At 50.1% G+C, this 23084-nt stretch overlaps 1 protein-coding gene across 4 annotated transcripts in view; it reads left to right on the top strand.

Moving 5' to 3' along the window:
* LOC311366979 (uncharacterized protein) overlaps positions 1–23084 on the top strand; it is a 51730-nt gene that overhangs the window by 3924 nt on the left and 24722 nt on the right. For 3 of the 4 annotated variants that reach the window (XM_084485773.1, XM_084485775.1, XM_084485774.1), the window contains exons 2-8: positions 32–109; positions 1455–1520; positions 14356–14507; positions 16268–16352; positions 18167–18220; positions 19036–19330; positions 20274–20835. In XM_084485773.1, coding sequence (XP_084341899.1) covers positions 32–109; positions 1455–1520; positions 14356–14507; positions 16268–16352; positions 18167–18220; positions 19036–19330; positions 20274–20835 — 1292 coding nt within the window. The remainder of the gene's footprint in view (positions 1–31; positions 110–1454; positions 1521–14355; positions 14508–16267; positions 16353–18166; positions 18221–19035; positions 19331–20273; positions 20836–23084) is intronic. The other variant, XM_084485776.1, reaches the window with a different exon arrangement.

Here is a 23084-nt window from a genome sequence, read left to right as displayed (position 1 = left end):
CTAACCCTATAACCCCCTGTCCCCCCCCTAGGCCAAGCCCACCTACGGGGGATGGCTGCTCCTCGCCCCGGAGGGAACCAACTTCGACAACCCTCTCCACCGGTCCCGGGTGAGTATGCAGCCTCTCACGTCCTCCCAGGACACGCACACTACTGGCTACAGTATTCCGCCGGCTACTGAAACTGGTACCGTTCTCTAACGGTTTCCTGTGGGGGAAACAATGTTTAGGGGTGGATGTTTAATCTTGGGGTTAGACGATTAGTCTTGGGTAGGGATCGACCAATATGGATTTTTTAACGATGATACAGATTTTCTTGAGCCGATATTTGGAGCCGATACTGCTTTTGCTCCCTCAATTTACATCATAAAAATGACACAATAATGATAACAAATGTTACAAGTCTCAATTCAAAACGCAAATATCAGCCGATAATATCGGCCGGTCGGTATATCGGTTGATCACTAGTCTTGGGGTCAGTCAATCCCAAAGTTTCTCTCCCTCCTGTATGACTGAGGGTTACTCAGGTCAATCAAACAGGTTTATTATTGTCACGGTACACCAGCCCTCACTCTGAGCCCTCTGAAGGGGCTTGCACACCTATCCCAATAAACACAATCAAACCCCAACATCAGGACCAGAGGGCCTGACCCCTGGGGGTGGTTGCTGTTTTTTTGTAAGAATTCATGTTTGCTAACTTCAGCAAACATTCTGAAGTTGGGTGTTGTGTACAATGTGTGGACGCCCCCAGCATGTGTACAGTGGTCTACACAGCAACACAAGGAAGCCTACTGGGTAACTTGTGTTCTTGCCCGAGGGTTCGTTGATACAACAGGGGGATTAGCAATTGACGTCTTTTGATGTTATTCTGCATGGCAAAACCTGTCAATTTCAAATTTCAAACGACCGGCTGACGCATGTGTGGCCCGGTTATACGACGCGAGTGGTGAGCAGAGCCACTGATTAAAGGTTAGCGCTTAGCGTAGCGGCTAGGATTTAGCTCTGCTTGTTAGCCTCTAGCACGTCGAACACTGCCTACCAGCAGACCGGGTGACGGGCGGTGTTGTAGCTGTGGTGGGATGAGAGGGGGCATTTCCTGTACTCAAACCATGGAAAACAGCTTGTTCTCAGTGCGCTGCGCAGCCCAGTGTTGGAGGGGGGTCTCTGGGGGCTCCCCCCTCTTAGCTCCCCTGGTGGGGCAGGGAGGAGGGAAGTGGTTAGTCTGGGGTTGAGGGGGTGTGGGAAGGTTCCTGTTCCCAATGGACCGCTGATGGCTTCCATATGACCCTGGGATGTGGGGAGGGAGGGGGGGGGGAGGGGGGGAGTGATTGTCACCGCTGGAGCATTCAACTCTGTGACTAGGGATAACATGGTGTGTGCGTTGTGACAATGTCTGATAACTCTTCATGTGAAAGTCCTAACAGGTTCCCTAAAGTCTCTCTCTGTTGTGATGCAGAAATGGCAGCGGCGCTTCTTCGTCTTATACGAGCACGGCCTTCTCCGCTACGCCCTGGACGAGATGGTGAGTTAACGCTTAACAGTTTTACACCAGTTTACACCCATTCCAACTCGTTCACACCAGCACCAACCAGTGTAAAGTTTGCCCAGTGTGAGCCCGCTGTGGTCATGCTGGTGTGTGCCGAGCGTTGATGTGGCTGCTGGTGAACGCCCTGTGGGTCTGAAGGTGTGGAGTCGGCTGCAGGCTCCTCTGTTCCTCCTGAACGCAGTGTACAGTCTGGCATTCCTCAGGTCGACACACGCTCACATAATAATCACCCCTCCTCCATGACATCAGGTGTGTGTGTGTGCTCGTGTTTGAGCACTGTCAACAAACCACATTGTCCCGTGGTCACAGACCGCGAGGTTGGCCGGCTAGCTGTGTTGGCGGCCGCGCCGTGGTCGGCGTCCAGGGTTGTTTGCACTGTGTGTGTGTGTGTGTGTGTGTGTGTGTGTGTGTGTTCCTTTTGCAGGCGAGCCTGTTTAGCACAAGCCGAAACGTCCGTCCCCAGGTGTCTGGGGAAGAGGACAGACGGGTGCTGCCCACCCGGGGGGCTGGGTCCACGTGTGTGGGTTCCTCTGCGGTGGACTTTCTACTTCAGCGCTGTGTGTGTGTGTGGGCGCGTGTGGACCCGGACCAGCGGTGTTATCTAACCGCGGCGCAGGCGGGGGGTCGCAGTGGAAGGCTTGCTTTGTGTTCTGCGCGTGTAGGAGTGTGTTTCTATGTAGGCGTGTGTTTTGAGGTATGAGCGTTCTATTCCCATGACGGCGCTGCCGTGCTGCAGTATATGATGTTTTTGGTGGGGAAGTGGCAATGTACTATTGACGATGGTACCGGTCCACTGTGTATACTCGTTATACTAGTACCAGCTTGGTTGTAGCAGTCCTAGTAGTATCAGCGATGGTTCTGGCCGGAAGCGTCTCTCAACACGCATGAGATGTTCCCTGCTGCTATCACTGGCTTGGAGTCTCACGTGATGAGGGGGGAGAGAGGTGGAGGAAGTACGGGGGGGGGGGGGGGTAATTACAGAGAGTAGGACAAGATAAAGATACCACAATGAGGGAGGGGACGGGGCTCTTCGTCCCTTCTGCATTGTGTCTCTCATCTCTCCATCGCCTTTGTATACATCATCAAACAGGGGAGGTTTAAAGATGGAAATCTCAAGTGTTGCTAAAAACAGAAGTGATGAAGGCAGGAGATTGCTCTTGTGGTTCTCTCTCACTCACTCACTCACTCACTCACTCACTCACTCTCACTCATCATGTGTTACATATCTGAATACAGACGACTTAGAGCAAACAGCTGTACCCAGTTAGCCACTCACAGCAAATCCTTCTCTTCTCTCTTTATTTGAATGCAGATTTGAAATAATTTGACTCGCTTTTACAGGCATCACCATGACAACATCACCTTACTGCTGTAGAGGAACAGCCAATAGTCCTGGTGTTCGTGGTCTTTTGCAAGCCATGCATCAAAGATGGCACTTTTTTTATAAATGTTTTTCACAAAGCGTCCAACACACACACACACACACACACACACACACACACACACACACACACACACACACACACACACACACACACACACACACACACACACACACACACACACACACACACACACACACAGTGGTTTCAGTATGAGTATCAGTCCGCCGTTATTGGTTCCAAACATGGCTGCCGACTTGGGCTGTGTTCAAAAAGTTCCAGCAAATCACAGCGAGGCCCTCGATGTCTTGACTCTGGGCGACTCTTGATTGCTACCTCGGGTGCCGCCGTGTTTCTGATTCAGCAGACCGCGGCGCTCCTCATTCGTCGGGGACTGGGACTCCCTCCCCAGGGACTGGTTGGTCATAAGGGTTTCAACGGGACTGCGGCCAGGTGGATCTGCAGAGAGAACCAACCCCCCCCCCCCCAGATCGTGATTGTCTCCCCCGTTGAAAACAAAGCAGCATCCTAGGTGGGCCGGTGCTTGTGTTTGGGCCTTGATGATGTATCATGATTGTTAATTTGATGAACTATTAACTACATAAAAGAAACAAGATATTAAGGGATATTAGAAATCATTTATTTGACACCGCTTTTTCCACCTCGAAGGTGGTTGGATATTGATGTGAATGGCCCATTATAACCATTCTATAGTCCTGCTAATCCATCAGTAAACATATTGATCATCATGGCATGCTCTGGAGGCATTACAGTCTAGAATCTAGATCTTTTCTCCCTGATCTAACCACAACCCCAGGTTTCCATGGCAACATGTTTTTTTTCCAATCTTTTTCCATTTTCTTCTTTTGTCTAACCATGGTGTGGGCAACATGTGACATGGAAATGTCCTCCCTCTTTTGTAAAGACCTGTCTCCGTCTCTTTCCCTCCCCTGGCTGTATGCCTATGCCTCTCTCTTGCTATTCAACATGGATAGAATGTTACAGAATGTTCCTGAAGTGTTGAGCCAAGGTTGAATGCTGTTGTCTTGTTGGTTCTACAGCAGATCCACACAGCGCTCTGTCTCTGTGTGTTTCTCTCTGTCCTCAAAACCAAACAGTACTCCATGTCCAACGTCCAATTGGATTTGAGGAGGAGTTGGAGGGAAACAGAGTCCTTTGTCTTTGTCCTCTCAAACTAAGCAGATTGTTGTCCTCCGAAGGCAGGTGTGTGTGTGTGTGTGTGTGTGTGTGTGTGTGTGTGTGTGTGTGTGTGTGTGTGTGTGTGTGTGTGTGTGTGTGTGTGTGTGTGTGTGTGTGTGTGTGTGTGTGTGTGTGTGTGGTCAGGAACAGGTGTCTTGGAGACCCAGTCAGCTCATGGCCCTAGTCTAACCCTGAACAGCAGACTCTCTAATGCCATGAGTAGGACTCCCCTGCCTGCTCCTTGCTCACATGTATCTAAAATGAACAATGCAAGTCGCTTTGCTGCTTAAAGACTCAATGGTGAACAGTAGTCCATGCAGACCATAGGCACTAATGGACCAGACCTGGTGTTGCTGCTCTAATCGCCATCTCTCCCCATCATCTGCTTTCACCACAGATATTCACACACACACACACACACATTATCGGCGGATAACATCGGCCGGCCGATATATCGGTCGATCACTAGCCCGACACTCGCCTTGTGAACGCTTGCACAACTATTACTAACGCACAACATGGCGAGTGTGGACATAATTAGCAACGTTCGCACTAAAACACACAAACAGTGAGTGTTAACATAATTTGCACAGTGAGTACTAGAAGATCGAGCAGTCACACACTAATGCCCACTAACATAGTGAGCAGAACTAGCATAGTGAGCACTAGCACTAGTCATTGCTAGCAAAAGCAGCACTTACGCAACAAACCCAGTGAATGCTATCCCAGTGAATGCTAGCAGAGTGAATACAAACACAGTGTGTGAAGCAGGGCCCTGGCTGTGAACGCGGCCCCCTCGCAGCCCCTCTGAAGCAGCAGATTGAGGCTATTTTTACCAGATAGCGAAGGGCCTATTGTCCTGCCTCTGCGTGGGAATGCAGAGCAGAGTGTTCTGGCTTTACTGCCGAAGGGAGGGAGGGAGGAGGGGGGGAGGGAGGGGTGCTGTGGCGGTGGAGGCTGATCTCTACTCAATTAGAGTGTGTGTGTGTGTGTGTGTGTGTGTGTGTGTGTGTGTGTGTGTGTGTGTGTGTGTGTGTGTGTGTGTGTGTGTGTGTGTGTGTGTGTGTGTGTGTGTGTGTGCCTCTTGTTTAAGACATGGTTAACTAGTTGGATCAGGTTTTAAGACCAGTTGGAAGAGATGTATTTGGTAAGGGGTTGCTGGATGAAGTATGGTCTCAGTCTGTGGATATGGTATGGTTGGAGTTAGCTTAGGGTTAAGGGGCAGGGAAAGGGTTAGGGTCTTGCTGTGGCAGACTATTCTTATTAGGTAATAGGGAGAAAGGTTTGGAGGTAGGGATGGTTTGGGTTAGGATAATGTTTGAGAGAGCAGGGTGAGGATGGTAAGGTGAGGGTAAGGGTGGCTGGGTAGAAACAGGGCTGGGGTAGGGTTAGGAGGGTTAGGGTGGTTGGGTAGAAACAGGGCCGGGGTAGGGTTAGGGTGGTTGGGTAGAGGGCGGGCCTGGGGTAGGGTAAGGAGGGCTAGGGGAAGGCTGGCATGGCCAGTCATTCCCATGGTCCTCTAGGGCTTTGTGCGGCGATGAACACTGACCCCTTCTGTAATCCTGGACTGTTTACATTCCACCAGATCAGTTGGTACTGGGGTGGGAGGGGTGGGGTTACCAGAGGACTCCCACACACTCTGTCTCCCCCCGGATCCAACCATACCCACCCCCTGACTGAACCCACACTCGGTCAACAAACACACCCCCGGCAGCAAGATGGTCTGTTGATAGAAACGCAGCGAAGACCAGGATCTTCAGAAGGGGTTTGGGGCTTTGATTCGTCTACAAAGCCGTACCTTCAGCTCTGTCTTCGCTCTACTTCGTAGTCTCTATTTCCTTCATGTTCTAAGCGGGCTCTCGGAGAAGGTCTACGACTCATGGAACTGACTGACTTCTTCGTGGTGCTTCTGCCTGGTGATCCTGAAGGCCATATTCTAATAATCGACATGTTCCAACGTTCTTTATAATGTGCTTACCATCTCTATGTTCCAATGCTCTACATGGCATGTTCCGCTGGATTGTACAGCAAGACCACGCTATCTATTAGCTTTAGACCCGTTTGTCGGCGCAGGCTTATCTCTTAATCTCTCTCTTTCTTGCTCCCTCTCGTTCTCTCTCTCCCTCTCTTTCACGGCCTCCCTCTCGCTCCGTCTCTTGTTCTCTCTCTCTCTCCCTAGTTCAGATGTAGTTCTTATCAGATCCTACTGGCTCTGTGCTGTTGCTTTCATCGCTAGAGTCAAAGCAAACATGCTCCACCACCCTTGACTGGCCTCAACTAAACTATACTTAACTCTCCCCGTTCACCCTGCCCACACTAAACGAAACTAACATCTCCACGTTCACCCTGCCCACACTAAACGAAACTAACATCTCCACGTTCACCCTGCCCACACTAAACGAAACTAACCTCTTCCCATTCACCCTGTTCACACTAAACTAAACTAACCTTCCCATTCACCCTGTTCAACTTCACACTAAACGATACTAACCTCTCCCTGTTCACCCTGCCCACACTAAACTAAACTATACTAACCTCCGAATTTAGGGGTGTTATTCCTTTTCTTGATAATGACTGCCCACCATTTGAACGTGTATTGATCAGAATAAATTTGAATTACTCGTCCATTTCTGCAGCAAGCCTCCCCCTCCCCCCTCCCCCTCCCCCCGTCATCACATGACTCCTGCATGACTCCTTCCTCTTTATCTCGCCCATTTCTTTCCCTCAGCTGTTTTCTTCCCCTCTCTTGCCGTGTTTGGTTGTGTGAGCTGTTCCTGGAATGCTGGAGTCGGTCCTGAGATCCTGCTGCTGCCCGGGAACGTGCAGATAGGACTCCTCTCAGGAGTTCTCTATCCTGATTGGATAAAGTGTGAACCTGGATACCATAAAACAATTGTTTCTATTGACTGGGAGGGCCTGGGAGACCTTTGTTACTGACCAACCTCTGTACTATCGAACTACATCAAACCTGTGTGTTGAAGTTGGCTGTCCACCTGCTGTCCAACATGGAGCCTCTGGGGTACAGCCTAGTCACTGCCACTGGGTCCTTCAGCTGGCGGTGAGACCGGGTCCTTCACCTGATGGTGACCTGTTTCAGGCACTGGTGAATTGGGGGGAGGGGGGGGGTGGGAAAAGGTTTGCGGTGTACCCTGCTCACACTGCTGCCATCCAAGCCGTGTGTGTGTGTGTGTGTGTGTGTGTGTGTGTGTGTGTGTGTGTGTGTGTGTGTGTGTGTGTGTGTGTGTGTGTGTGTGTGTGTGTGTGTGTGTGTGTGTGTGTTTTGTAAATATTGTTTTCACCATAATACAAAATCTAAATCTCTTTCAATAAATAAATATTGTAGTAGTACTGCACTGTACTCCAGTATTCAGCAGGTTAAGGTAAGAAGTAATGTATTGTAGTAGTACTATAGTAGCAGTACTTGCACAGTGTTGACATTATTTAGGGCATTTAGCAGACGCTTTTATCCAAAGCAGCTTACAACGGTTCATAAACACATTGACACACCAACGTCAGAGTCAACCACGCAGGGCGACAGCTAGCTCATCAGGAGCAGGTAGGCGGAGGTGACTGTAAGAGTTGTTGTAGAGTACTGCAGTAGTACTACAGTAGTAGCAGTGTTGAGGTGTGTGTGTGCATGCCAAAACGCTATGAAAGTTATTTGTTTGGTTATGGGCAGGAGTGTTATCTTGCATGTTTAGTGGTGTGGGAGAAAACCAAGGTGGACACAGGGAACCCCCACCACCCCCCCCCCCCCCCCCCCCCCCCCAAAAAAACAACACTGGGAGGCCAGTGGAAAAGCCGTGCTGAGAGCACTGCTAGCCAGAGAGCTGTGTTCTGCTGGGGGGGCTGCTGCTGTTCCAGGACCCGTCTGTTCTGCTGCTCCAGAACACCCTGGGTTCTGCTGGTGGTCCTGCTTCTCCAGAACACCCCCTGGTTGTCCCAGTGCAGCGGTGGAATGTGTCCTTATAAACCCAGGAGAGGAGAAGCACATCCCTGCTGTTCCTCAGCCAGTGGAATACATTAGAATATATTCAAGTTGAGCTTCTTTCAGTCGCTTTTGAAGTCTTTTTTTTTTCTTTCAGTTCCTTCGTTTAGTTTCCTTTTTACGATCTACCTGCTTGTGTGTGTGTGTGTGTGTGTGTGTGTGTGTGTGTGTGTGTGTGTGTGTGTGTGTGAGAGACTGAGAACCTGTGTGTGTGTGTGTACAAACCAGCCTCTACTCATTTTTATTTTCAGATAATTCACTTTCACTCACCACTCTCTCTTTCTAGCTTTCACTCTTTCTCTCTCTCTCTCTCTCTGTCTTTGTCTCTGTCTTGACTATAAATCACCCCCCTACCTATAAAATCTTCTCTCACAGCTTTTTCCAAATCCGCCGAGCCCCGGGGGGTGAGAGAGAGAGGAGGAGCAGGAGAGTGAGGCCTCTCAAACCAATAAAACCAGCCGGGAGGGAGGGGGAGTCAGTCAGTCAGTAAGTAAGTAGGTGGGGAAGGCGGCAGTCAGACTGTGGCATGGAGGTTATCGGGAGTCAGTCTTCCCCAGCAGTTGTTCTGTAATGTGGGCGTTACTGTGACAACCGTCCTCCTCAGCTGCAGCCCCTCAGTGAGGGTGGCAGGTCACCCTTAAGGTGGATTTATACTCCTCTGTAAAGTGCTGTACGTGGACATGGGGAGCCCTCTCTGTCGACGGAGAGCCTGTCGGAGACCCTCTCCGTAGTACTACGTGCGCATCCAGTATTTTTTAACTATCCGTCGAGGCAACGGAGACGGACGGAGACGGCAAGGGCTGTGATTGGTCCTGATCATCATCATCGGAATCACTTCGAATGCTCTTCGAATGCTCAAGGGGTCTCCATAGTTACGGAGTCGGATTACGGATACGGGTTTAGTATACTTTGGCCTTAAGCCTCTGTTAGCCCAGCCTGCACCTGTCCAGGTGATACATCGGACGGCTACTGAATGACGGGATGGTTCCAGGTGCTGAGCCAGTTGAAGACGTGCCTGTTCATGTGTGTGTTCATACTGCTGGGAAACAGATCTCAGACCTGCCCGTTGGCCTTCTTCTTCTCTCCTCAACAAGCAAGGGAAACCCTGTTGGAAAGCAAACTGTCCTGGAAACCAACGTCCGAGTCAGTGATGATGATGATCCTTCGTCATCATAATAATAACAACAATATAAGCACTATCTATCTGCATGCTCCTTCAGAAAAGTTTTATATTGTCTCTGTGCCCCTCGCGCCCACATGGTGCAGGAAGGCCCACAGATGTCACCAGCAGCCAGGCTCTTGTTGTCTCTCTCTCTCTCTCTCTCTGGGTCTCTCTATCTGTCTCACTCTCTGGGTCTCTCTGATTTCTCTCTGGTTTTCTTTCAGTCTCTCTTTGTCTCTCTCTGTATCTATCTGTCTCTCGCTCTCTCTCTGGCTCTCTGTCGCTTTCCCTCTGGGTCTCTTTCTCTCTGACTCTGTCTCCCTGTCTCTCTATCTGGGTCTCTCTGTTTCTGTCTGTCTCTGTCTCCTCTTTCTCTCTCTGGCGCTCTGTCTCTCTCGGTCTCTCTGTCTCTCGCTCTGTCTCTGTCTCTCTCTCTGGGTCTCTCTCTCTATCTGTCTCTCTCTGGCTTGTGTGGAGGATTGGAGGAGCTTCTGGACCAGTGCCTGATCCATGCTGGCCCAGAACCAGCCCAGTCTGCTAGCGTTCTACTGCAGGGCTGCTTGTGTGGGACTGCCGGCATGTTAAACGCTTTGCCGTGGTTCAGAGGATACTGAGTATCTTGAACGACCTTTACTGAAGCTCTGTACTGCAGACTCAATGTGTGGGGCAGGGTAATCTGTGGTCAGGGTGTGCCCCAGAGGCTCTGTGTTTGAACCCTAAGGTCCAGTCCATCTGTGGTATATGGGTCTGGACTACCTGCTCATGATAAAAGCACCTGCAAAATGGCTAAATAGTATTTGTAAACGGTGAAAGTATTTTGCACTGTGCACAAAATAACAAGTAAGCTGTGCCAACAATCAGGACTTGGAGTCTGTTTCGACTGTGTGGGCGTAACCATGGTGATGGAGACAGGATGAAAATGGGCGTACAGTGAGTGACAGGAAGCTCTGCTCGAGGAGGGAGAGAAGGGGGAGACAGAAGAGATTGGACAAGTCTGGGCAAGAAGAATCAATCTCGCACTCTTTCTCACACATAGACACATTTTCGTCCTACACACTCACGTCATCATCATCCTCTTCCTCCTCCTCTGCTCACTATGATTGGTCTCCTGTTGGATCTCTCTCGCTCTCTCGCTCCCTCGCTCTCTCTTGCCTCCTCCTCTTCACCTCTCCTGTTCGCCCACTTGAAACATGCATGTTCCCCAACACTCCGCAGCACATTATGTGTTTGACGATAAAGATAGATAGATATATAGAGATATATACATGTGTATATATACTATATGCTGTATATGTGCATACTGTATATCATAGAGGCTCCCAGGCTTTTTATGATGTGACCAATCTGTGAAGATTATTTTGGCAACAAACCCGACCAAATATCTAAAATAGCCAACGCTGCTTTCTCATTAGCATGTCAAGCTGTGCGAGATTATTGACATTGATTAGGTATCTGTGTATTGTTCATTAGTACAATATTATCCGGACAAGGAATGTGGGCACGTGGCCATTGAAAACCAGTACTGTGGATGGTTTGTGTGGGTCTCCTCTGGAGTGTGGGTGTCTGTGGGTAGGTGTCTGCGTGGGTGGTTGGGTGTCCGGGTGTGGGTTGGTGGAGCAGGATCCATATCAGTGTCGGTTGTGGGGAGCTAGTGTGTTTACGTCTTGTTGTCCACGTCACTAAGGAAGTGGGGGCTAATTGGTGTTACTGCCGGCCAATGGGTGAGTCAGAGCGAGCGAGCGCCAGCTGGTTCTGCACCGCGCTTCCCGTCAGAGCGGGTGGAGGACGCTGATGTCAACCTGGCAGCACCGCCAGACGCCCGTAGTGCCCGCCTGTCAACACACAGGTGGTGGTGGTGGAGAGGAGTGCTGCTCCCATATTGGGCTGTCATGGAGCCCCCAGAATGATACCAAAGATCAAGGTTCAAGTTTAAATATAACCCTTAAGATAGGAGGTCCAGGTTAGGTAAGATACAGGAAGATGTAAGACTGCTGGACTGCTGTGTGTGTGTGTGTGTGTGTGTGTGTGTGTGTGTGTGTGTGTGTGTGTGTGTGTGTGTGTGTGTGTGTGTGTGTGTGTGTGTGTGTGTGTGTGTGTGTGTGTGTGTGTGGGGGGGGGGGTTAGAGACGAGTCATTAAGAAACGGTAGGGGTTAGACCAGGGGTGTTGAACTCAAATATACAGTGGGGCCAAAATTGAAGTCTTGGACAAAGTCGCGGGCCAATTGAATTGTTGACGGGGTGGTACGGGATTACGGGCTGCCGGAGTTGACGCGCCAGGGTTACTGCGCCAAGACGTGCGTTAACGCTGAAATGCGATATGCCGGCGGGCCAGTTCTGATAGACATTACATATTATCTGGCGGGCCGGATTAAATTACACTGCGGGCCGGATTAGGCCCGCGGGCCGTACGTTTGACACCCCTGGGTTAGACAGTACAGACAGGTCATTACGGAGAGGAAGGGGTTAAACTGTACAGAGACAGATCATTAAGGTGAGGAAGGGGTTAAACGGGTCATTAAGGAGAGGTAAGGGTTAAACAGTACAGAGACAGGTCGTTAAGGAGAGATAGGGGTTAAACTGTACAGAGACCAGTCATTAAGGAGAGATAGGGGTTAGCTGTTGGTATCTTGCTCTTGGTGTACGATCCTCTGTTTATAGACTCAGGGAAAGTGTTTACCAGTGTGTCTTGGCACTGCGTCCGTGGGCCGTTAACCAGAGAAAGTGGTTGTGTAATCCAAAGCCATGATGTCAGCACAGACCAATGAGCACAGGCGCTGCGAGGAGTCTGTGTTCGTCATGCGTGTGTCAGCCGTGTCTCACCTGTTGAGTAGAGGTGACATGCCTTCTGGCAAACTGTGAGGCCACACACCTGGTATATGTGGCCACACACACAACAATCACTGGGCACGCCCACAACAGACGCTGCACCACCTGAGAAGAACAAGGAGCAGATGAATCAGTCGCCATCCTTCCCCCCCCCGAACAGACCAGTGACTCTTGGTTCTCTCTGTACCTCATTGGTAGCCGGTGACTGACTGGCTGACTGCACTGTTCCTACTCCACAAAGGGCCCCTTTGTGCAGAGAATAGTCCCTAGTAGAGGGGCCCAGGGGCCAGAGAGGTGTGTGTGTTGGGCCGGAGGGGCCTTTCCAGCCAAGTCTGCTGGAAACAAATGGAAGCTGCCTTCAGTCTTTCAGCGTCCTGTACATGTTCTCTGTGTCCTGTGCATGTTCTGTGTGTCCTGTGCATGATCTCTGTGTCTTGTGCATGTTCTGTGTGTCCTGTACATGTTCTGTGTGTATGTTATGTGTAGCCTGACATCACCGGACCAATTCGCAAATGCGTATTAATCTGGAACCTTTCTGTCCTCTCTCTGTCTCTCGCTGTCTCTGTGTGTGACCACCAGTTCATCAGATTAACCCCCCCGTCTGTCAGTGACAGGACCGTCATGTCAGGCCATCCTGTCTCTCCCAGCTGTCCTGGGGCCCTTGGTGGGGCCCTTCCTCTGTCAACCCCAGCTGCCCCCTCCCTAGTCTCTGGTTCCTCACATCAAGAGCCCCTCTGCCCCATAGATCCCATCCTGCAGGGTCGGGGGGGGGGGCAGAGTGCTGACTAACACATTGTGGAGGGCAGTTGTCGAGCAAAGACAGAGGAGAACCCCCAATAAATAACAGCATCTGCAGTAGTAAAAAACGACACCAAAGAAACTGTTATTAGAATAAATGTTGAGTCTCTGCGAGCAGATCAAAACCAACAGTTCGTCAACAGCATTGGTACGGCAAAACAGCAACTATAGATGCAATGGCCCGCGCGTTGACTGCAGAACTGAAAGGTCATGGTAATTTGCTCCCCAATGTCCACAGTCCACCTAGCATCCTTGAGCAAGATGCCCTTACCCCAACCTGGGTCTTAATTACCTGTGACTTGGTTCACTCTTAAGTGGCTTTGGGTAAAAGCTTCATCAACAGCAGTAAATAGCAATAGTCTTGATTAGCTTGTTTGAGTCTATGGTTGTGTCCGTAATGGCATACTAGCATACTAAATAGGATGGAGAGAGTAGTATGTAATACATCCAAAATCATATCACACATTGTATAACACAAACCGTACACTAAAAGTACAGAAGGTGTGCAAACCACATGTATGGCCGCTACGGCTCTCCGAGAACCACAATGCATTTTGGCAGGGGGACGATATCAAAATCCCAACCGTCTTAACCTAAACTTTTAAATGTTATTCTGTCCAATCACGTCCGTGGGCTTGTAGAACGGTCAGTCCCATAACACCGCAGTACGCCTGCAGAAAGCATGTCTTGGGCTCACATGTCAATGGAGCGCCAGCCTGAAGATCAGGCGAATCCGGGAGCTCATGTTTCACGTGCTCTGGCTCGCCTGGCCCCCCCCTCCCGTTCAAAGACGTTTCCGGAAGACCTGTCTCGGTTCGGGCCAATCACAACCGTTGATCTAATACGGGGCGGGTTTATCCGATGGCTCTTCAGAGGAGCAGCCAATCGTGGCGCTGTGAGGCTTGATTTTCATAAACAACCAAGATGGCTGCTGCTGATGTTCCCCGAGTTTCTTGCTCATTGTGGTCTGCGCCCGTTGAGAACGACAGAAATACAAAAGGAGCATAGAGGTTCAGACTAATGTGCATCACATGGAGTGTGTAGCAGCCAGCTTTGGATGCAGCCTAGGGACATATTTACACAAGGCCATAGAACGTAGTCTTCAGATTAGAAATGGAAAATAAAGAGAATATTGTTGTAGAAATACAAGATCCTGAAAATTATAATTAAAATGTTATAGAATATATCCAATATAAAAACCAAAGCTACTAAATAGAATACCCATATTGTATAAGTTATGCTACACACACACACCCACGGTTCTGGAAGAGTTTTAAAGATAACCCAGACTTGATAAGTGATATCCTTGCATCGTCATCACCATGTTCTGGCTCTCCTATGGAGATAGTTTGTTGATGTGTTCTCTGCTGTTCTCTCTCGACTCCTCCTGGGGTTATGAGTCTGTGTCCCTGATTAGAGATTGATTGAAGTCTTCCCATTGTGTCCCCCCCCAGCCCAGCACCCTGCCCCAGGGAACCATCAACATGAACCAGTGTTCGGACGTTGTGGACGGGGAGGGCCGTACAGGACAGAAGAACTCCCTGGCCATCCTCACCCCAGAGAGGGACCACTTTGTCCGTGCCGAGTGTAAAGAGATCATCAACGGGTAAGAAGACCAACAACCCATAGGGGGCGGCATCTTGCTCAGGAGGTAGATCGGGTTGGCTGGTAACCTGAAGGTTGCTAGTTCGATTCCCGTCTCCCACTAGCTAGAGTGTCGAGGTGGGCCTGAGCAAGACGCCTCACCCTCACTGTTCCCGACGAGCTGGCTGTCACCTTGCATGGTTGACCCCGCCGTCGGTGTGTGAATGTGTGCATGAATGGGTGAATGTTAGGCAATATTGTAAAGCGCTTTGAGTGGCCAATGGTTAGAGAAACGCTGTACAAATGCAGTCCATTTACCATTTAACCCTTCCTTTGGCCTCTGTTTGAAGGACGAGGTCCCCCCGCCTCGGTCGTCATTTTGGCCCAGAATTTGTAATGTGTAGAAATACTGGCCAAACGATGTCTCTATACAGAGGCGTGCTGCTGCTCGTCTCCTGGGCAGGTTAACACCGCTAGACAGACACACACATTCAGACCGGGACCTGTAATTAAGGGGCATGACTATCTTGAAGTACCCAAAATGTTTCTAACAAAAACATACAGATTGAAATGTTTCATTCTCGTTTCTTTCATTCATACTTAGCAGCACTATGCTGCTTTACCACTGCTTGTTTGATGTCGGTTCCTGGGCTGGGATTAAATTATGATGATTGAAAAAAAAAGATTTTCCGATTCAAATTGCCTTTTGATTGATACAATATCCGATTAATTAATTAATACATTTGGCACCTGACTTATGTAAAGATGAATCCTTCTTGGGGCTCTTGGAGCCCTCTCTTTTTATTTTATTTTAATTATTTAGTCATTGTTTAGAAAATCCAAGATGAATAAATACTTAACTTCTTTACTTAAATTGCATTAAAGTATCCTTAAATCTTTTTTTTTTAATATGGCATTATTTGTTTATCATTAAACAACATGACATTTCTGCACGAATATCGGTATGGCCCCCAGGGTCAAATCATGCTCTGGATCATGTTGGTCCAAACAAACCATATCAGACCCTCCTAGAGGTGAAACAATGTGGGTGTCTACCCCCTGGTGGTCGTACCAGGGACTGCTAATCCCCCATCCATCCTGCTGTCCTAATCTGACCCTTATCCCCTGAACTCTGACCCTTAACCCCTGATCTCTGACGTCACTAACCCCAATGACCAGCTGAAAAACACACACACTTATACCATTCAATAATAAGAATACTTCAAATATAAACAGATTTATAAACAAGTATACCAAACAAGGATACTGAAAGAAGAGTTGGCCTGCTAAAAAAACAGTATAATTAAAAAATATACAGACTTAAAAACTATAAGATCACTTCATCAAGTGTACATAAAAAAACAGTTTATCTAAAATCCACTCCCATGTTCAATCCATGGCAGAGTTTGGATCGGATTATGTTGGGTCAGATTAGACTGGTATTATATTAATCTACAAGGGGAAATTAATGTGTAACAGCAGGAAATAGGGTTAGGGTTAGGAAAAAGAATATGCTAAATTGTGATTAAAATAAATTATGAAGACATTAGCCTTTTTTAAAAGGCCTCACAGGACAGCCTTTGCTTCCAGAGAGACGTTAAGGTCGCAATGCAATAAGGGTCAGGTTCAGGAACTGAGGAAACAGAAACTAATCTAAGGAGTTTATGTCTGCAATGCTGAGGACGATGAAAAGATAGATGTCCAACCTGGATCTATTGCATCTCCCGTCATCCTCTTCCTCTCTGTGATGAAGGTGTGGGCTGTGTATTCTGGTCTCTGCAGGTGGCAGGAGGCATTGACTATCTACCCCCGAACCAACAAACACAACCTGAAGAAGAAGCGCAAGGTGGAGCCCCCCACTCCCCAGGTAATACACGGACCCTCCCTGTCCTCTCCAGGTGATAGCCTGACCCCCATTCCCCAGGTCATACACCAGACCCTCCCTGTCCTCTCCAGGTGATAGCCTGACCCCCATTCCCCAGGTCATACACCAGACCCTCCCAGTCCTACTCCAGGTGATAGCCTGACCCCCACTCCATGCTCTTCTTTCTCCAGGTGTTAGTCTGACCGTTGTTCATTCAAGGTCATATCATGACTCCTTCTGTCTCAAGGTTATACACAAATCGACCCATTTGATGTCCAGGTTATTGCCTGGTCCCACTCCCCAAGGATTAGCCTGACCCCCCCCCTGTCAGATGGGTTCCCAGATGGTTGATCTCCACAGGGACTGTTTCCCTGCATGCAACTAGATACAAATACAAACTACAAATGGAAGGCTTCAGACATCATCGTGTTGGGCTGTTGCCTACAGATTTGGTGCTGACACACTGGTCTCTGCTCACAGACATCAGTCCACAGCAACCCTGGTTGACTGTCTGCTGTCTGTGAGCATAGTGTGTTTAGACAACGTAGTGCAGTGTGTTTTGATGAACACACTGCGTGCAGAGCAGGGTTAGAGTTACCGGCACAGCAGCAGGAAACCAAGGCGCCCGTCTGTCCACCACCGGGGGAGGGGGGGGGGAATCATCTTCATCAACCCCGCATTGGGTAACGAGAAACCACCACATACAGCAGGGATCCCCACCTTCATCTCTGCCCCCCCCACAGCCATTCTGAGAGGCCCGAGCACTTAATCATCAACGCCAAAGCACTCTGAACTCGTATCACTAACAACTGATGATGCAGTTATCATTTAGCCTCATTATAAGTAGAAGGAATTAATTGGTTTGCATGTATTAATGATAAGAAGTCCAACAATGGAGACCTTTAACATTACAACTAGACGTTTCAAATGGAAGAAGCTGAGACACGCTTCTATTTCTAGTCTCAGCTCTATTGATCAGCAATACTTACACCTCCAACGCCATCATCTTTGTTCTGTATAACAAAGCAAAATGTACGTCTTGAGCACCCTCTCCTCCCTCCTTTGGGATGCACCCCCCCCCCCTGTCGGACCCTCACCATCTGCACAGCAACTCTCCCCTACAGCTAGACCCTCAGAGTCGGGGGGGGGGGCTCTACGGTTACTCAAGTGTTGACGTCCACACCCCTGGCGAGGAGGTGTCCATCGTGTCCCCGTAACCTGACGGAGGTGCAGGGTGGGGTTCTTAGGGTGTGGGGTGGTGTACGTGTTTACCTTCTGGGAGGGTCTGACTGAAGCTAACCCAGCGTGTGCCGAGGAACAGGTCCTTCAGTTTCCTTCTCAGAGGGCAAACAACGCACAGAACCCTCTGCTCTACTTCACACGATACTAGAGGGGATTAAGACGATCCACTTTATTAATGTCAAGCAGGAAACGATGGGTTCACTGCAAAGAGAACAGGATAATGTAGGGATAAGACTGAGAGTCCATGCACTCCCATTCATGACAGCGCAACACTTCTGTCCTTCACTTCAGTCCTCTGAGTATTAAAAAAAACAACTAAACATTCGAATCCAGCCACATCCACAACACCACCTGGTGGTTGAATGCTTCTTTTTTTATTGGGGCCTGTCACTTCCTGACCATGTTATGACCAGTGGGTTCACTTGGCGCCCTCTAAGCCAACCAAAAACCAAATGCAGTAACCATGGTCGAACCCTCCACCCCGATAAGAGTTCTCATAATAGAGGGAAATACATTGTATCTTGTTTGAACTATTATTGGTCAGTTTAACCAATAAGGTGTCTTATTATTGGCAGGACACCATAACTCCAAACGGTCACTTTTCCACTGAAGAGTTGAACGGGCACGCTGTGAGTTCTGGCTCTAAACTCGTTCTCCCCCTGTGCTGTGATGGTTGAATCCCACATCTTAATCCCCATTTTAATCCTAATCTTATGCTGATTCTGATCACATTCAATCCTGGTGAAGGGGGGTGTTCTCGAACTGTGTGCTCTGCTCTCTCCCTGGCATCTCACTCTGTCTGTCTGTCTGTCTGTATCTCTCGCTCTCTCTCTCTGTCTATCTATCTGTATCATACGCTCTCTTTCTCTCTTTGTCTGTATGACTGTATCTCATTCTATCTCTCTGTCTGTCTGTCTATCTGTTTCTCTCCATGTCTGTCTCTGTCGCTGTCTGTCTGCCTTTCTGCCTATCTTTGTCTGTCTTTCTGTCTGGCCCCCCTGTCGGTGTCTGTGTCTCATTCTCTTTCTGTCTCCCTCTCTCTTCTATGCCTTGGAGCTGTTGTATTAGCAGATGTGGGTTGAGAGAGAGAGCTAATTAATGTGTGTGTGTGTGTGTGTGTGTGTGTGTAATTCAGGTATGTCTACAGTCAAAGAGCTCTTTGTTCTTTTGCCGAGTTGTCCTTTCAGTCTCTTATCTCTCTCTCTCTCTCTGTCGCTCTCTCGCTCACCCTGTCGTGCTCTCTGTCTCTTTCTTTCCTTTATTAAAATGGCCTGACCCGTTTGTATTGCCAAAGCCGCCAAACAATAAAATAGCAATAAAACCTTGTCACTGTGGTTGACTCTGTCTCGCTCTGTCGCTCTCTTGTGGTGGCGGTCCTCTTGTCAACTCCTCTCACCTCTTACACAACATCACCCCCCTCCTCACGCTCCTCCTCCCCCTACAGGAGCCTGGCCCGGCCAAGGTGGCGGTCACCAGCGTGGGCAGCAGTGGGGGTCTCTGCTGGGGTCCGGGCAGCGGCGGTGGCGGCGGTGGCGGCGGCGGCGGCGTCGGCGGCGGCAGCAGCAGCAGCATCGCGGGCGCTGAGCGGGTCCCGGCCACCCGGGCCAGCCTGTGGCAGGACGAGGCCCCCGCCCGCTGGTCCCGGGCCCCCACCTCCATCCCTTACAGCCGCAGCTCCTCCTGCATCAGCCAGCTGGACCAGCCCCAGGACCGCGGCGCCGCCCCCGCCACCCAGGACGGTGAGCCGTTGATCTGTCGAACGCTGTAATCTCGATTGGACGCGCTTCAAGAGGTCAGCATCAGCCCAGGGTCAAAGGTTAAATGATTGGAGCGCCGAGTGCAGCATCCCGGCGGAGAAATGTCCAAATCCATCAGATACATAAGCAGGGCTGGCCCCACCCACCATGAATGCTCAGCCTGCGGTGACGGCTTTAGAGTTCAAGAGGTCATGAAACTTGAAAGCTGAATGTTGATGATTTAAGTTAAGTTCATTTAAAGGGCCGGTGAAGCTGCAGTTTCAGCTGGAATTCACTGAGATAAAAGGATGAATGAGGTGTTACCCCCACGGCAACTTTGTGATGCCTCTTTAGTATCGTTGTGTATGAGTGATATAGTGAGCGACGTTGTTTGTGAAATGCGCATAGACATTGTGGCGTTACACCGAAAAGCTTAACCCTCAGTCTGACGTTGGACATCAGAATAAAGCGCTGCTCAGACGGAGCTCCCTACATCCACACGCACCGTAGTTGTACCACAGGTGTCCGGGAAGCCTAACCCGCTCTCGTCTGCACAGCCCAGGCAGAGCTCCACACACACCCGCAAACCCGTCGTCGTGATGCCGACGATACTTTCAGTCACCGTCATGAAAAGATGGAAAGAGTCTTATTTTAGTAATGGTAGTAATGGTGAAAATTACTCGATTTCTGCGTTCGACGTATCTTTCGACGTATTTATCGATTTCTACGTTCATGATCTCGTAAGAAACATCACCACGCTTAAAGCAAAAATAAAAGCTTTTTTGGTTCGCTGGCTGTTAAGGACCCTATTCTACCACCAGGTGTGAGTGTCATCAGCCCCTCCCTGTGACCTGGTGGTAAAACAGGGCCCTCTCATAACATCCTCCTCCCCCTGGTGGTAAAACAGGGCCCTCTTATAACCTATTCCTCCCCCTGGTGGTCACAGACGGTGCGGTGGCGGCGGCGGCGGCGGGCGGCGGTCGGAAGCCCCGCGTGGAGAGCGGCTACTTCTCCCTGGAGAAGACCAAGTACGAGCCCTTCGACTCCCTGCAGCACCCCCCGCAGCACCTGGCCCTCTCCGCCGCCCCCGCCCCCCCGGGGACCTCCAACCACAGGTACGCCGTCTCCTCCTCCTCCCCCTCCTCCGCCGACCCCCCTCCCGCCCCCACCTCCCCAGAGCCCGCCCCCCCACCGGGCCCCCTACTCTCCCCCAGCTACTCCACCGTCAGCTCCTCCCAGAGCTCCCTGGACTCTGAGCCCAGCAGCACTGGGCCCCCCGGCCCCGCTGTGGAGGGGCGAGGGGGTGGAGGAGGAGGGGGAGGAGGCGGCGGCGGCGGCCGGGCCGGGCGTCCCGGTCGCGAGTACGCGGAGCTGTCGGACGTCCCGCGCGCGCGGCGGCTGAACTACCGCGAGGCGTTCCGCTCGGAGCGCAAGCGGCAGGAGCTGCGGGCGCGGACCAGGAGCCCCGGGCGCGAGGAGGTGGCGAGGCTGTTTGGCGAGGAGCGCAGGTGAGATGTCCCGGGGGGCGGCGGGGCGGCAGGACGGCAGCTTTAGGGAGGACGGCTCGGACGTCAGCGTGGCTGTCGCTTCTAGAGCCGCTGTTTGCTAAAGGGTCAGGCGGCGCGAGCCAGCAGGCTCTGTAACATTTAAGCCGTTTCTCAATTCGCGTTCTCGTGTACTTGCGTTCTCGATACACGTCATCAGTGGTAGCCCAAGCACTGTTCCAATTCCAAGTACGCGAGTACTGTCGTAAAACCCGGAAGTGTTCTCGATGCGTTCTCGATGAGGCCGTTCCACCGAGGATGCATCGGAGGTGACTCGTGTGGACTTGGGACCGTTAAATATCCCAGAATGCATCATCGAGTCCGCTGCTGTTCCAATTGCAGGTGCGTACTCGCGTTCTCGGAAGTCTGTACTTGAAAGTCCGGACTTGCCAAGTACGTACTTCCAAGTCCGCGAGTACGTAGTTCGCGTACTTGGTATTGAGAAACGGCTTTAATTTGAGCCAGTCGACTCACAAGGGAGGCTGAGAACCATCATCCACACATGCAGTCAATACCGGAGTAACCGCTGCACCACCTAGTCTAAAACACAGCTGCACAGTGTGCAAGTATCTCAAGGAATTTGAAAAATATTTCTGTGGGTAACGCATGATACAGTGGTACAGAAATGACACATTTGAATCTGTCTCTTACTCCAGAAATAGAAAACAAAATGGATTCCCAAAGCTGGTCTTTAGGCTTCAGTCTCAGCTCCTCAGCCCCCCCGCGTCTAGCCCCCCCTGCTGGAGACGCCAGGGGGGCCGGGGAGCTCAGACGTCTTCTGCATCTCCCACCGGTTTCTGCCTTCTCCTACTTTTCTCTTCTGCTTCTGCTCTCTTCCAGGGGCCTCACCAAGGAGCTACTGCAGCTCCTCTCCCATGGGCCCCCTGGGTCCGGTGGCCCTTGTGGCCCCTGGCTCCTCCCCTCCACCGATGCCTCTGACTCCTGCTGCTTGTCATTTCACCTCTGCTCTGGGATCTCATCACACACACACACACACACACACACGCACGCACACAAAAAAAGCTGAAAAAGCGTAATAGTTTAAAAAGTTGAAAGAGTTGAAAAAACGCCAAGAGATAGCCATCATGTCGTTAAAGAGCTGGACGTTTTGATAGTTGAATGGTTTCTGTAGCTGAAAGTATGCAGGAGCAGTTAACTGCACAAAAAACAGGAATAAAGAAAACTTATAATGTGCTGCTTGCAGTAGCAACCACACCAATAAGAGCTTTGACCGGGCAAATTCCTGCCCGAACCCGTTCCGAAACGGCATCTTTGCTCCGCTTTAATAAGCCAGAACCTGATTACAGCCCGCCGTTTTTAAACCAAGGTTCCTGTTACAAAGGGTGGGGTTCATCTACTTAAAGAAAGGATTACGAGATGGCTTGAGTTGCAATTAGAAACTAGTGGCATGGCCTTCACGTCACAGTTCCTCTTCCCCCCTGCTGGACTCAACAGGACAGCGGTGTGTGTGGGGTCTGTTGAGTCACAGCAGATGGATCACGCAGCAAAATGACAAAATAGACTTTGTTGCTATTTTAGCAAAACGTGGCCACTACACAAGAATCAATGAGTAAACATTGATCGATTTGCAATTCATCAAATTCACCAATTCACCAGTATGCAAAACATGCATACTGTTCAAAGCCCCTGTTTGCTTTGTGATGGTTGGAAGAAGTTCCTCTCTCGTACTAGGGAAGCTGTGTAAACATTGAGGTTCTGTGTAACCAGACTCGGGTCAGACTCGGACCGATGAGTGGATCCGAAAGTCACCGGCGGCCAAGCAGCCCTCCTACGCACATTGTTGTTTTGCTTCCTGCGTTATTGAAATAACACTGTAGAAATGAAGGACAAACGATCAGTAGATAAAACCTTGATTCTGTAGCAGTGGTCTATCTGCTCTGAAGGGAAAGATTCACACTACGAGTTTGTTTTCTTAAAGCATTTGAAACCTCATTCCTCCTCTCTCTGGCCAATGAGAGCGCAGCGTGCGATAACAGGGCGTCTGATTGGAGGAACAGAGAGAGGAGGATGCTGAAGTCTTTGGGTTAAAGGTGGTGATGACGGTTTTATGGTTTGCGGTGACCGTCACCCACCGTGGGTCAGTTATTACAGACAGGCCAGCAGTAGTTCCACATGTTATGGGGAAATCGGCCCTCTTGTCTAAGATGTTAATAGGTCAATCCTAAATAGTTAAATTAAGAATTGACTTGTGT

This window comes from Micromesistius poutassou, assembly GCF_964030765.1.
Source record: "Micromesistius poutassou genome assembly, chromosome: 21".
NCBI classification, from domain to species: domain Eukaryota; kingdom Metazoa; phylum Chordata; class Actinopteri; order Gadiformes; family Gadidae; genus Micromesistius; species Micromesistius poutassou.
This window is presented reverse-complemented; position numbering and strand designations above follow the sequence as displayed.